Source organism: Schistocerca nitens, chromosome 11, assembly GCF_023898315.1.
Source record: "Schistocerca nitens isolate TAMUIC-IGC-003100 chromosome 11, iqSchNite1.1, whole genome shotgun sequence".
Taxonomy (NCBI): domain Eukaryota; kingdom Metazoa; phylum Arthropoda; class Insecta; order Orthoptera; family Acrididae; genus Schistocerca; species Schistocerca nitens.
In genome coordinates, this window is record NC_064624.1 from 14810896 (window position 1) to 14824979 (window position 14084).

Here is a 14084-nt window from a genome sequence, read left to right on the forward strand (position 1 = left end):
GCCGATGACATTGTAATTCTGTCAGAGACAGCAAAGGACTTGGAAGAGCAGTTGAACGGAATGGATGGTGCCTTGAAGGGAGGATATAAGATGAACATCAACAAAAGCAAAATGAGGATAATGGAATGTAGTCGAATTAAGTCGGGTGATGTTGAGGGTATTAGATTAGGAAATGAGACACTTAAAGTAGTAAAGGAGTTTTGCTATTTAGGGAGTAAAATAACTGATGATGGTCGAAGTAGAGAGGATATAAAATGTAGATTGGCAATGGCAAGGAAATCGTTTCTGAAGAAGAGAAATTTGTTAACATCGAGTATAGATTTAAGTGTGAGGAAGTCGTTTCTGAAAGTATTTGTATGGAGTGTAGCCATGTACGGAAGTGAAACATGGACGATAACCAGTTTGGACAAGAAGAGAATAGAAGCTTTCGAAATGTGGTGCTACAGAAGAATGCTGAAGATAAGGTGGGTAGATCACGTAACTAATGAGGTATTGAATAGGATTGGGGAGAAGAGAAGTTTGTGGCACAACTTGACTAGAAGAAGGGATCGGTTGGTAGGACATGTTTTGAGGCATCAAGGGATCACAAATTTAGCATTGGAGGGCAGCGTGGTTGGTAAAAATAGTAGAGGGAGACCAAGAGATGAATACACTAAGCAGATTCAGAAGGATGTAGGTTGCAGTAGGTACTGGGAGATGAAGAAGCTTGCACAGGATAGAGCAGCACGGAGAGCTGCATCAAACCAGTCTCAGGACTGAAGACCACAACAACAACAACAACAACAACAAGCTTTAATTACGTAAAAGTAACCTTCTGCTAGGGTATTGAACGTAAATGCCATTTGAATGTTACAAGAAATGGGAATAGCAATAATCCAAAGGATACTCCCAGCATGGAGGAGTAGCCTGGTGGCCGTGAAGAAGCTGTGGCCGGTGTGGGGGCGGCGGCAGCTCACAGTCGACCGAAAGCCCATCCGGCACCACATTTCGGCTCACTGCCTGCCGACCGTAAACAGCACTGCTCGAGACTCTTTGTGCCGACTCGTGGCTGCTGAAACATGGGCTACCCACCAGAGTCGAAGCACCCGCCAAAACAGTAGACAAAGGCTGGCGAAAGTGCACCGAAGAAGCCAAAGGCTATTTCGTCAGCTATTATACTTCATTGTTGGATCGTTGGAAATTTGCATTGGCACGTCCTTTCACCAGGATAATGCACAGTCCGACACATGAGCGTTAACAACGGCGAAAGTGCAGGAAATGGGCTCCTTATCCACTCTGCACGAGACGCAGGCTCAACTCAGCTGCTGTTCCGTAACTTGAAACTGTCTTGCTGGGGACAAATTTTCATCGAATGAGGAAGTGTTAGCTGCAGTCAACAAGTATTTTTCAGACTTTGACATGACCTATTTTTGTGATAGATGAAAAAGGTGGAAGATTGCTGGACCAAGCTTATATGCTTCAAAGGAGACTGTCGAGAGGTTACTTGAGTTGTTTACGACAAAAAGTTTTTCTCTCCTTTTTTTTTTTTTTTTACCAGACTTCTGGACTGACCCTCGTAGGAGGTGCTCGTTAAGTGAGGTGTGACTGTTCTTTCTTCATCGCTATAATACAGTGTGGCGCAGAGTAAAGTAACGCGTGTAAGTGTGAGGGCAATGAAGTGAAATTACAGAAGCGAGGAACTAAAACAAAAATCACACATTGATAGATGCGGCCAACGTGGTGGCCACGAATGTCTTCTGACAGCTCGGTCCTCAGTGAAGACATCGTGGACTCGTTCCAGCGATACCTTAGACGTGTGCCATGTTGCCCCATCGTGCTATAAGCAGCAGTATTGTCTTCCATCTTCGGTGAGCTGAGCACAGAATGTATCAAACGTTTGTTGAGGGTCGTGTCAAAAAAACAGCCCAGTAATGCGCGTTCCTGTTACACCGCGCCAAGTGCAGTCGTTTTCATCGTGGAGTGGTTGCTGACAAACTGTATTGGGGTTCTCTGTTCAAGTGACCAGAAAGATGAAACCATGCTTTCAGTCACTCGTGATATAATGGAAAGGGTCTAACAAACCATCGTCGATGTTACTGAAAAGCCGCCTTCAGTAACGTAAACGTTTGACAAACATCCTCCACTAAATGTTGCACAACCGACACACGATACGGCTTCAGATGAAAGCTCTTCAATATCTGGCAGGAACACCTACTCAAGTGCACCTTTAGGAACAATTTACATGTAGACTTCTTTGGGCTCTGAACAATTAATTATTCAGCGAATGTCTGCGGTAACTTCAGGGTGTGGCAACTGAAGGAATTCTCCGTCGTTCTACGTTTTGCACAGAGCCGTAGGTGCGCCTGTTTTTATACAGGCTCTGTATTTCTCTCTCTCTGCTGGTAGTCGTCTGCCCAGGTACTTAACTCTAAAATTTCGCCAATTGCTTAACCGAACCTGTCTTCACATATGATTCCACAATTTATTTCTTCGATAGTGTCATTTTGCAGACCGAAAAGCTCGTCTGACTTCAATGATGAAATCAACTGAAATGCTGGCAGAAGAATTCTAGCAATTGATGATTTGATTATAACAGATGTAAAGATTACACTAGTTATTCTTCCACCTTTTCCGTTATGTCATTTCTTCCCCACGTGGTGTAAGCCGTACCACCAAGAGCAAAGTCAGGAACAATAGTGGCACATTCAGCGAATATACGCTAATGAACAGTGTTTGCAAATGAACAGTGAACAGCAATCTGATGAATAATGTCCGTCTTTGATTTGTATTATTTAAAATCACACTTTACGCTTAGCAGGGTTTTACTGTTTTTAACAGCTTTGTCATAGGTTGACATTCGCAACATGTGTTACGGGTGTGGCTTACCTAGGTAAATGTAAGCAAGGGTTATAGGTGCTAAACTGCGATAAAAATATAATTATTTTCATGAGAAGGCCGTACCTGTTTATTAATAATTTGTTGTGGTTTTATTTTTGAGATACAAGTAACCAACTCGTTTCCTAATGGAAGCCTATTTCTGATCTTAGTTTTCATGTTCACCATTGAACAGTGCCAATTTGTGTAACTAGGAAATAGTGAATGGCACTAAGAATTCTAAAGCTTCGCTCTCCAGCTGTGGGTATTCATCTTTCCTGTTCATGCAGAACACGTGAATCTTCTACGAATTAAATTTTGTTGTTAACATGATGTCCAAAGCAAAGACTGTTTGTCATCTTCGTGTTAGATCGCTCAGTTGTACTGACATAGCTGCAAAAGGATTTCGCATCCATCTATGCCCACTGTTAGCTTGAGAGCTCAGTACTGGAAAGCAAATTAATAGTTTTTCTCCAAAGTTAGTCAAGCTGTGCACCGTGCAAGGAATGTGAGAACTCACACCACCAACTGGCCCACTTCTCTCTGACAGCCTTCTGAAAGTCAGGGACAGACTGAAACACTGCCTTCCGTAAAGACATTGACCACAAACGGAGTTTTGCGAGGACTGCTTAGATTTTATCCTTCGCCTTTATATTCGTTTTCTTCTCTCCCTTGGAGGCTCTATTCTGTAATATTTAGGTCATTAAAATGATATGCGAGTAATACTTACTTCACTAGTGAAACAGGATCACAGAAATAATTCAAATAAAAAGATTTGGAATCTTGTTTTAATGTTCTTAAAATTCAGTTTCTAGTTCCTTTGGGAAGCTACCAAATCTGAGGAGATTATGATGATTCTAAACAGTCGTTTGCAACACATTATCTTTAATTGACTACAGAGCTTTGATCACTTTCTTTAAGCATGTCTTTCAGATCAGAAGGTAAAACTGTGGCTGCCAGAGCCTGTTGGTGTAGAAAGTACTGTGTCCATGATACATTTGGCCTTACTGATTTAACTTCACAACGAGCCCGCTTCTCCTATCAGTGATGGCTTTACCACGTGTTGGTGTTAAGAGAACAGTTTCCTGTATTGTGGCTGTCTGACATCAGTAACAAAATGATAGCACGTCTCAGCTAACTGGAAGAGAGAATTCTCTACGAATTGCTAAGAGTTCACCAGTTCACGGTTCGGTGTTGTCTTGTTGGAATCTGTTGGAAATGTCGGAGGATTCAAAGTCTGGGTGCCACAGCAACCCCGTAGCAGTGTTTGCCATTAAGTCACCCCCAACTCTTGTAGCAGATTTAAGACAGTTACTGTCTCCATTTCGAAAGATATCGTGATTGAGCAACCCTACTCTGTAGAAATAAGTTGGGGAATGAGGTCTGCACACTTTCTGAGGACATGTCCAAAATCAGGGTGCTGCAACGGTATGGGAAATCTTGAAAGCTGTGCTGTTGGAGATACGTAGCTCATCACGTGTGGCAAGAGTTTTACGCAGACAGGATATCGTGACATCATAATGGATCACTGGTACACAACATTTAGCAACTGCTCCCCCTGTGGGTCCGGGGGTTAGAATCGGCCCAAGGTATTCCTGCCTGTTGTAAGAGGTGACTAAAAGGAGCCTGCGACCAGAGACGGACCGTTCCACGACTTATATTTGTGGTCAGTTTGGTTTCTCACTTATTCTGGTTTCTTCCTTCCTTTGTTTGGTTCCTTTCTTTGTCCTTTTCCCTCTCACTGTCTTCCTTACTTTTTCCCTTGCCTTCTCCTCCTTGCCTTCCTTTGTCGCTATGCCTGTCGGCTATTGTCAATGCCCGACCACCCGTCTTATCGTTCCTTTTTTGATGACTCTCGACCGTTAATACAGGTTGTATGTCTCTGCCCTGCTACCCCATGGAGTTCGCTTTCGTCGCCTCCTTCAGCACCTTGATTTTTCACTCCCTGCAACCTTTCGAGTGGGCGGGGGCCAAACGCCACCTTGGCTCCAGGCTCAGGTTCGCGTTCACCTTGACCTCAGCTCGCTCCCGAAGGAGGTTACCCCCACTTCGGTATACTGCTCCCGTTTTGTCGAACTTCGTTCGAAGTTCATTAATATGACCTTCATTTATACAGATGGCTCTAAGACCAATGACGGTGTCGGGTGTTCTTTTATTGTCGGGGCACAGTGTCAAATACCGGCTCCATGGCCATTGTTCAGTCTCCACAGCTATTTGCCCTCTACCAGGCTGTTCTTTACATCTGACGCCACTGACATTCTGCTTATGTCATCTGCTCCGATTCCCTGAGCGCCATCCAGAGCGTCAGTGATCCGTATCCGGTTCACCCTTTCGTGCACCGGATCCAACGCTCTCTTCAGCAGCTGGCGGACGACGGTTCTCCGGTTAGCTTTATTTGGGTTCCTAGCCATGTCGGTAACCCTGGGAACGAAGCTGCAGATGCCGTGGCCAAGGCTGCGGTCCTCCAGCATCGGACAGCTTCTTGTTGTGTCCCTTCATGGGATTGTAGCAAGGTCATTTGTCAGCGCATTTTATCGCTGTGGCATGCCGAATGGGCTGCACTTACGCCCTTCTCGGTGGGAGGAGGTCGTTTTGGCCCGGTTACGAATTGGACACTGCCGGTTCAGCCATCGCCATCTGCTGACGGCTGCGCCAGCGCTGTTCTGCCCATGTGGGGAATTGCTGACGGTATGCCACATTATAACGTCCTGTCCGAATTTTAATACACTGCGTGTTGATCTTGGCCTGCCATGTACTCTGGATGCCATTTTATCGGATGACCCAGGAGCAGCTGCTCGCGTTCTTCGTTTTATCCACTTGACAAACCTGTCTAAGGACATTTGATTATGCTGTTTTTTAATCCTATGCCTGCCAATCTGTCTTTTATCGTGTTTTCCCTTTTAGTTGCTGTTTTAACCTTGTGCCTCGCAGTGGATTCCTAACGTAGTCCGGGTGCTAATGACCATTGTAGTTGTACGCCCTAAAACCACAAAAAAAAAAAAATTTAAAAAAAAATTAGCAACTGTTGTACTGGTCTGCATGTGCGTCGTACAAGTGTCGAGTGTGCCTTTTAAGGTCAGCTCGGTGGCGCCGTGTTTCAGGACCTTCCGTCATGTCGTCAGCTGCTGAGGTTCAGAGGACGGCGGCCGTGGACCTGGGCGCCCTGCTAGACGCGGGCGAAGGCGCGGTCGTGACGCTGGTGGCGGGAGAGACGCGGCTGGCGGCGCACCGCGCGGTCCTGGCCGCCAGGAGCCCTGTGTTCCGAGCTATGTTCCAGCACGACACGCTGGAGGCCAGCTGCGGTGAAGTCAGAATCGCTGACGTGGAGGGCCCCGTCCTCAGGCAGCTGCTGTCTTACATGTACACCCTGCAGGCACCCCAGCTGACCGACACGGCCCGGGAGCTGTTGACGGCAGCCGACAAATACGGCCTGTCCGCCCTGAAGGCCGCCTGCGAACAGCAGGTGGCGGCGCAGCTGGAGGTGAAGACGGTGGCGGCTGCCGCTGTGCTGGCGGTGAGGCACTCGTGCCCCAGCCTAACTGCAGACGCCGTCCACTTCATAAGGTCTCAAACACACAAAGTAATGGCGACGCAGGGCTGGGCAGATGCCGTTTTCGAGTACCCAAAAGACATCGTCGAAGTCAGTCGGCTGCTTGGTGAGCCACCAGCAGAAACCAGGTGAGCCCGGGCGAGACGTTATTCTGTCTTCAACAATAATATTTGTGTGTGTGTGTGTGTGTGTGTGTGTGTGTGTGTGTGTGTGTGTGTGTGTGTGTGTGTGTTCCTAACACTACAATATTTGTGACTGTATCTCCTTATAGCTCACAATGCTGTCATTGTCCTGTCATGACTGGTTTATCAAAGCTCCATATTCAGCTCTTTTTGTTAGCAGTTATGTTAAGTAAACAAATCATAGAGGGGATAATTTCAGTGTTGCATAAATCCGTCCTCATTTGATTAGTTCTCTTATAAAGCATGCGTAGAGCCCATTCATCTAGATTTTGGTTTCAAGCCTTTGAACAAGAGATCCTTTGATAGTGTACCTAGCAAGTGAGACTACTGCTGTGGGCACAAAACGGACACAGTGACGGGTGCAGTTTGTAGCCGACCAGATGAATGCTCGTGCTGTGATGTTGGGCAGCTTTACTAAAAGTAGCCATCAGTTGTTCGGTACCACTGCTGCAGTTGACAGTATGATAGCTCCAACTGTCATCGTGCTGCATAAAGAGAAGTTGAAGATTATTATGTATGTTCCTCAGCTCCAGCACCAGAATCACTTTAGTATGCTGCGAGACGTCGACGAGGACAGCAACCTATTCAGTTTTGCATTTATCTTGTAGCCGTGTGGCAGATACTGACCTGCCCTACCTTCTAGGCATAGTAAACATACTACTGTCGCAACACGAGTGCCACACTGACGCCTCACAGTGTGCATTCAGCGGCCGAGGCGGCTCTGACAGCCAGACCTGGGCACAAATTGATTGTGAAAGCTGTGACTGCCAGCTGCTGCCCGAAGATCCCGTGAGGTGCTGACTCAGCTGACGGCCTTGGAGCAGTACTGATGATCGTGTTAAAGGTCTGTCCCTCAAGCATAGAATGGCTACTCAGAAGTGCGATGTGTCAGTCGGGGTAATCGAGATCGGGTGTCACCGTCACATCGCCACAGCGTGCGTCAGACACGGTATAGGGCAGTACGGCAGTAATTGGCTTCCATTTCCTCAGTATATGTGTGCAATAGGCCAGCAACTTCAGTACAAAACTTGTTTTGCTACCCCCAAACAGTACAGTGGTGGTATAACTTAAAAGGTACACCACATGAAATATGCCAGGCTCCAGAGAGTAGCATATGGTTGTGTGTGCAGTAAACAACATGGTCTAAGCACAGGGGCTCCCCATACACACCATGACCAAACAACAAACCGCGCTGCTGCAGGTTCGAATCCTGCCTCCGGCGTGTTCTTCGGTTAGTTAGGTTCAAGTAGTTCTAAGTCAAGGGGACTGATGACCTCAGATGTTCAGTCCCATAGTGCTGAGAGCCACTTGAACCAAACAACAAAAGAATAATGCAGTCAACAAGGCAACATGGTCGCACACAATGCTGGGCCTTCCAGCCACATTTCCTTCTCCCCTCTGTTCAGCCAGTGCCTGGAAAATGTGCTGCACGTTCCCCCTTACAAAAATGCAGGAATGGTGTGTATTTTTAACTCACTGCAGTGCATGCTGCAGGTGCGGGTGCCAAATGTATGTCCTATCTTGCTTCAAATCGTCCATGGCATTACCAGAGGCCACTCAGCAAATCCCACCACGTTTTCCTCTACTAGGGTACAGCAGATTTAATTTCATATCCCATCTGTTGGAGTCTGATATATCTCCCACAACGTCAATATTGATACGATATTTTTGCTACTCATCCGCATCAATTTACATTTCTCTACATTCGTAGCAAGCTGCTGTTCTTCAGCTTTTATTTTTTTTTTCCCGTCACTCTTCTGACCGTAGCACCTGCAACGTACATGCTCAGTTATTTTCTGGGTGTTTCAATCTGTGTCTTCCTCTACAGTGTTTGCTCTGTTTAGCTTTCTAGCACAATTTAAGTTTTAACAGATGACCTATCATCCTATCCCTTGCTCTTCTCAATGTTTTCCATATATTCCTTTCCTTGCCAACTCTGTGGAGAGATCCCCTCATTGATTACCTTACCAGTCCACCTAATTTTCAATGTTCGTTGTAGCACCACATCTCAAATGCTTCCATTCTCTTCTCTTCCCAGTTTTCTACAGTTCATGTTTCACTACCACAAAATGTGCTCCAAACGTACAATTCCACGAATTTCTTCCTCACATTAACACCTGTGTTTGGTACTAGTAGACTTCTCTCGGCCAGAAACGCCATTTTACCTGTGGTACTGTTCCTTAATGCACTCCTTGCTCCCTCTGTTAGCGGTTATTTTGCTGTGTAGGTAGCAGGACTTCTTAACTACATTTACTTTGTGCTCATCAATCCTGATAAGTTCATCACTGTTCTCATTTTTGCTACTTCTCATTAAGTTTTCCTCCTCTGATTTAATCTCAATTCATATTCCGTATTCATTAACCTGTTCATTCCATTCAGCGTGCCCTGTAATTCTTCCTAACTTTCACTAAGGATAGCTATGTCATCAGTGGATCTTATCATTGATATCGTTTCATCTTGAATTTTAATTCCACTCTTGAACCTTCCATTTATTTCTGTCATTGCTTCTTTGGTGTATAGATAGAACAGTAGGGGAAAGCGACTGTGTCCCTGTCTTCCACACTTTTTAATCCGAGCACTCTGTTCTTGGTCTTCGAGTCTGATTGTTGCCTCTTGGCTCTTGTACATATTGAATATTATGAGTCTTCTTACAGCTTACCTTAATTTTCTGAGAGTTTTGTACATCTTCGACAAGTTAACATTGTCGAACACATTTTCCAGGTCGACAGATCCTATGAACGTGCTTTGATGTTTCTTCAGTTGTGCTTCCATTATCAACAGCAACATCACAACTGCCTCTAGTGCTTCTACCTTCCCCAAAGTCAAATCAAATGACACTTAACAGAACTTCAATTTCCTTTTCCATTCTTCTGTATATTATTCAAGTCAGCAACTTGGATGCACGAGCATTTAAGCTGATGGTGCAGTAATTCTCGCACTTGTCAACTGTCGCAATCTTTGCAATTGTGTGGATGATCGTTTTCTGAAAGTCAGTTGGTACTTTGCCAGACTCACATTCTACACACTAACGTGAATAGTTACTTTGTTACCACTTCCCCAATCATTTTAGAAAATCTTATGGAATGTTGTATATCCCTTCTGCCTTATTTAATATTAAATTTTCTGAAGCTCTTTTAAATTCTAATACTAAACCACATATCTTCTCCATATCGACTCCTGTTCCTATATGTTGAGTGCTCCCAACAACCATTTCCTTTCAGGTTTCTTCTCTTTTTTGTGGCCATATTGTCTTAGCTTCTGTGCACTTCATATTTCTCATTTTTAAGTGACTTGTATGTCTGTATTTCTGAATTTCCCTGAGCATTTATGTACTTCCTTCATTCATCAGCTGAAGTATTTCTTCTGTTGCCCACGGTTTCTTTGCAATTACCTGCTTTCTACCTTTTCAGCCTCTGTGATTATTTTTAGAGATATCCATTCCTCTTCAACTATGCTACCTCCTGAGCTGTTCATTATGGTAGTATCTATAACCACAGAGACCCTCCATCCCTTAGTACTACTATATCCCACTTCTTTGCACACCGATTCTTCCTGACTAAGTCTCTTAAACTTCAGTCTACTCATGACTACTAAATTGTGATCAGCATCCGTATCTGCTTCTGTGTACACCTTACAGTCCAGTATCTGATTTCTGAATCTCTGCCTGAAGATGATGGTATGTAACTGAAATCTTCACATATCTCGCATCCTTTTCCAAGTGTACCACCTCCTCTTGTGAGTCTCAAAGAGAGTATTTGCTATTGCTAGCTGAAGTTTATTGTACATCTCAACTAGTCTTTCTTCTTATGAGTCTCAAAGAGAGTATTTGCTATTGCTAGCTGAAGTTTATTCTACATCTCAACTAGTCTTTCTTCTCTCTCATTCCTAGTACCAGGTCTGTCTTCTCCTGTAACCCTTTTTTACTCTTTCCCCTAAAACTGCATTTTTGTCCCCCCCCCCCCCTGACTATTAGATTTTTATCTCCCTTTACGTACTATATTACCATTACTAAATTTCTATTCCGTAGTGTGAGCCATTTTGGTAAGAGCACCTTACCTAGTGTCTCCTACGTGTGCCCTCCATGTTCATTCCACCTGTTCTTTCATGTCGTCATCTGATGCTAGCATGCATAGCCTGCACGGGAGCCAGCCCGTGTGGTGGGGTCGCTAGTACCCTTTTGGTTGAGCCCCCTGAACACACAGGGATCACACATCTGATACCTGAGCTGAGACCACCTCAGGTTAGCCTAGCAGTGGTAGCTTGTCATCCTGGAGCATTGGATCTCCCGGCAATGGCTGCTGTGCCAGACGGCCCTCGCTGTGGCTGGATGGTGCACGTGAGGAGAGCCCCTGATTGGAGTGGGTGGTATCAGGGCGGACACTGCATACTGATCCAGAACTCGGGCCATTCTTTTGCGGCCATCTCTACCCATGGAACTGATTCTTTTAGTGCTGCTTCTCCTGCCCCTTCAGGCTTCCCTTCTGTGGCTCCTCCAAGGGTGGAGAGGGGTTAGGCCCGTCAGCTAGGGGCGAAACCTTTTCCCCGCTATCTGGTTTGCACCAGGACTGATGAGGATACTTTCAGCAATGCCAAACAGTGCCAAACCTTTTTTGTGGAATGCATTGAAGACAAGTTTGGCGAAGTGGACTCCCTGAGCAAGATGCGGTCGGGTTCGTTGCTGATCAAAACTGCTTCAGCTGCCCAGTCTGTGGCCGTTCGTGCCTGTAACCATCTTGGCACAATTCCTGTGTCCATTACCCCCCCATTCTCTAAATACGGTTCAAGGTGTGATTTTTCACAGGGACTTCAGCCTTCAAACTGATGAGGAACTTCGGGACAATGTTGAATGGCGGGGTGTTCACTTTGTTCCACATGTTCAGAAGGGTCCGAAGGAAAATTGCATTGGTACTGGTGCCTTCGTCCTGGCCTTTGAAGGGTATACCCTCCCTGAGAAAGTAAAGATTATGGGTTATTGATGTGGCATAAAGATTATTCTTTATTGTTGTGGCGTGAAGCCATACATCCCACCTCCTATGAGGTGTTTCAAGTGCTTGCGTTTTGGACACGTCTTCCTGCTGTTTACAGGCCCCTCTCTGGTGACTGGATGTCCACTCCATGAGGGGAGTTCGTGTGTTCCCCATCCTGTGTGCATTGTCATGGCAATCATTCTCCACGTTCACCAGTATATAAGAAGGAAAAGAAGATACAGGAGTGTAAGCCCCTCGGTCTCTTAACCTACACTGAGGCTCGTAAGAAGTATGCATGTCTTCACCCTGTGTCCATGACTAGTTCTGCTTTAGTTCCATCTTCACCCCTTCCTCACCCTTCCTTACCCCAGTCCCGAACCCCTATCCTACCCCACCCCCCTGCGGCTCCCACACCCTCTCCTCCGGGCGCTGCTCCTCCTCCCCAGCCAGAGAAATGTCCCACTTCTTCACCGTCTGCCAGTCAAGGACGCCCCTCCCGGGATACCCCTTCCCGGCACCTTCCAGGCCAAAATTCTCCTGCCACACGATGACTGCGAGAACCACGGACTGTGGGGCCCCCAGGTAACCCAATCTCTTTCTGTTCCCGATCTTACTGCATCTGGCTCCTTTATGCCACACAGCCCTCCTCGATCTCAAACAGAAAAAAAGAAGAAACACAAGTCCCGGGACAAGGAGCCTCTGGTGTCTCCAGAGGCCCCATCCTTGGCTTCTCAACCTGATTCTGACGTGTTGTTCATGGATGTCGCCCCACTCCTTGTTGGTGACTGATTTTAGCTTGTTCAACCCCCATTTGAATTATTGTACTATAGTTATCCAATGGAATTGTAGTGGGTATAACCATCACCTAGGGGAGTTGAAATCCCTTACTTCGTCTTACTCTGCAGCTTGTTTGGTTCTACAGGAATATCATTTCACTGATGATCACTCACCGACCCTTTGTAGGTTCCGTGTTTTCTGTTGAAATCGGGTCGGCCCCGGGCGGGCCAATGGTGGCGCATGTACATTGGTCCGTACAGATGTTGCTAGCACATGGATTCCTCTTCAAACTACGTTGGAAGCGGTTGCTGTTAGGGTCGCCCTGGACTCGGAGGTCACGGTTTGCAATCTTTATCTCCCTCCTGACAGGACACCTACACCTGCTGGCATAACAGCCCTTCCTCTGCAACTTGTTCCTCCCATCCTCCTTCTCGGGGATTTTAATGCTCATCATCCCTTTGGGGCAGTGCATTTCCATCTAGACGAGGTCTTCTCATAGACCAGTTTCTTGCAGACCACGACTTGTGCCTTCTTAATGATGGCTCCCCTATTCATTTCAGTGCCAGTCATGGTACCTTTTCTGCCATCGATCTTTCTCTTCCTTGTCCCTCCCTCCTCCCTTCATTACACTGGTCGCCACACGACGACCTTTGTGATTGTGGCCATTTCCCATTGATTCTTTCGCTCCCTTCCCGCTCCCCGATGGGCAGGCTACCTCGTTGGTCTTTCCAACGTGCCGATTGGCGTCTATACACTGCACAGGTTGTGTTTTCTCCCTCTTTGTCGGGTTGTATTGATGACGTGCTACGTGACACATCTGAAGCGATTGTTTGCGCTGCTAGCCTTTCTGTACCTCGCTCATCTGGACCATTTCGCCGCCGGCAAGTCCCGTGGTGAAGTACGGCCATTGCCATTGCCATTCGTGATTGCCGTCGAGCTTTGCAACACCTTAAGAGGCACCCATCCATTGCCAACCTTATTATCTTCAAACGCCTTCGTGCTAAAGCTCGTTACTTAATCAAACAGAGCAAACGGGTGTGTTGGGAATGCTTTGTTTCTTCCCTCGCTCCTACTGTCCGTATGTCACGGGTATGGGCTACACTTCGCTCTCTCCAAGGTTGCCACTGGCAGACCACCCTCACAGGCCTTCACCTCCCGGATGACCTTTGTACGGACCCGCTGATTCTTGCGGAACATCTGGCGACCCATTTTGCAACAGCATCATCATCAGCCTCCTATCTGGCATCTTTCTTTCACCAGAATCAGCGGGCCGAAGCTTACGCCTTACCCGTTGTTAGTCTGAATCTTGCAATGAACCTTTTACAAATGTGAACCTGTTTTCACATTTTCTTCTTCTCATGATACAGCCCCTATCCCCGACTCCATTCATAACCAACTGCTTCAATATCTCAGTACTCCACAACGGCAACATCTTGGGTTTTTAACCGTATTTGGCTCCAGGGTGAAGTTCCTTCTCAGTGGAGGGATAGCATCATGGTTCCTATCCTTAAGCCTGGTAAGAACCCCCTGTTTGTCGTAAGCTATCGGCCAATTAGTCTGACAAATGTTGTTTGCAAGTTACTTGAACGGATGGAAGCCTGTTGGCTCAATTGTGTCCTCGAATCTCGGGATCTATTGTCCCCTTACCAGTGTGGCTTCCAAGAGAGACGGTCTCCGATCGATCGATCATTTACTTACTAAGCTTGGAATCTGCAGTTCGACGGGCTTTTTCCCAGCACCGCCATTTGGTTGCAG

General features: G+C 46.3%; 1 protein-coding gene across 2 annotated transcripts in view; it reads left to right on the forward strand.

Annotated features, from left to right (window-relative positions):
• Positions 1-14084, forward strand: part of LOC126213041 (poly [ADP-ribose] polymerase tankyrase-1-like) — an 881088-nt gene that overhangs the window by 308474 nt on the left and 558530 nt on the right. Inside the window, exon 1 of one of the 2 annotated variants that reach the window (XM_049940615.1) lies at positions 6076-6316. The exons of the other annotated variant lie outside the window; for it this stretch is intronic. Coding sequence (XP_049796572.1) covers positions 6122-6316 — 195 coding nt within the window. The 5' untranslated portion in view covers positions 6076-6121. Of the gene's footprint in view, positions 1-6075; positions 6317-14084 lie in introns of those variants that run through there. 2 annotated transcript variants of the gene reach the window in all.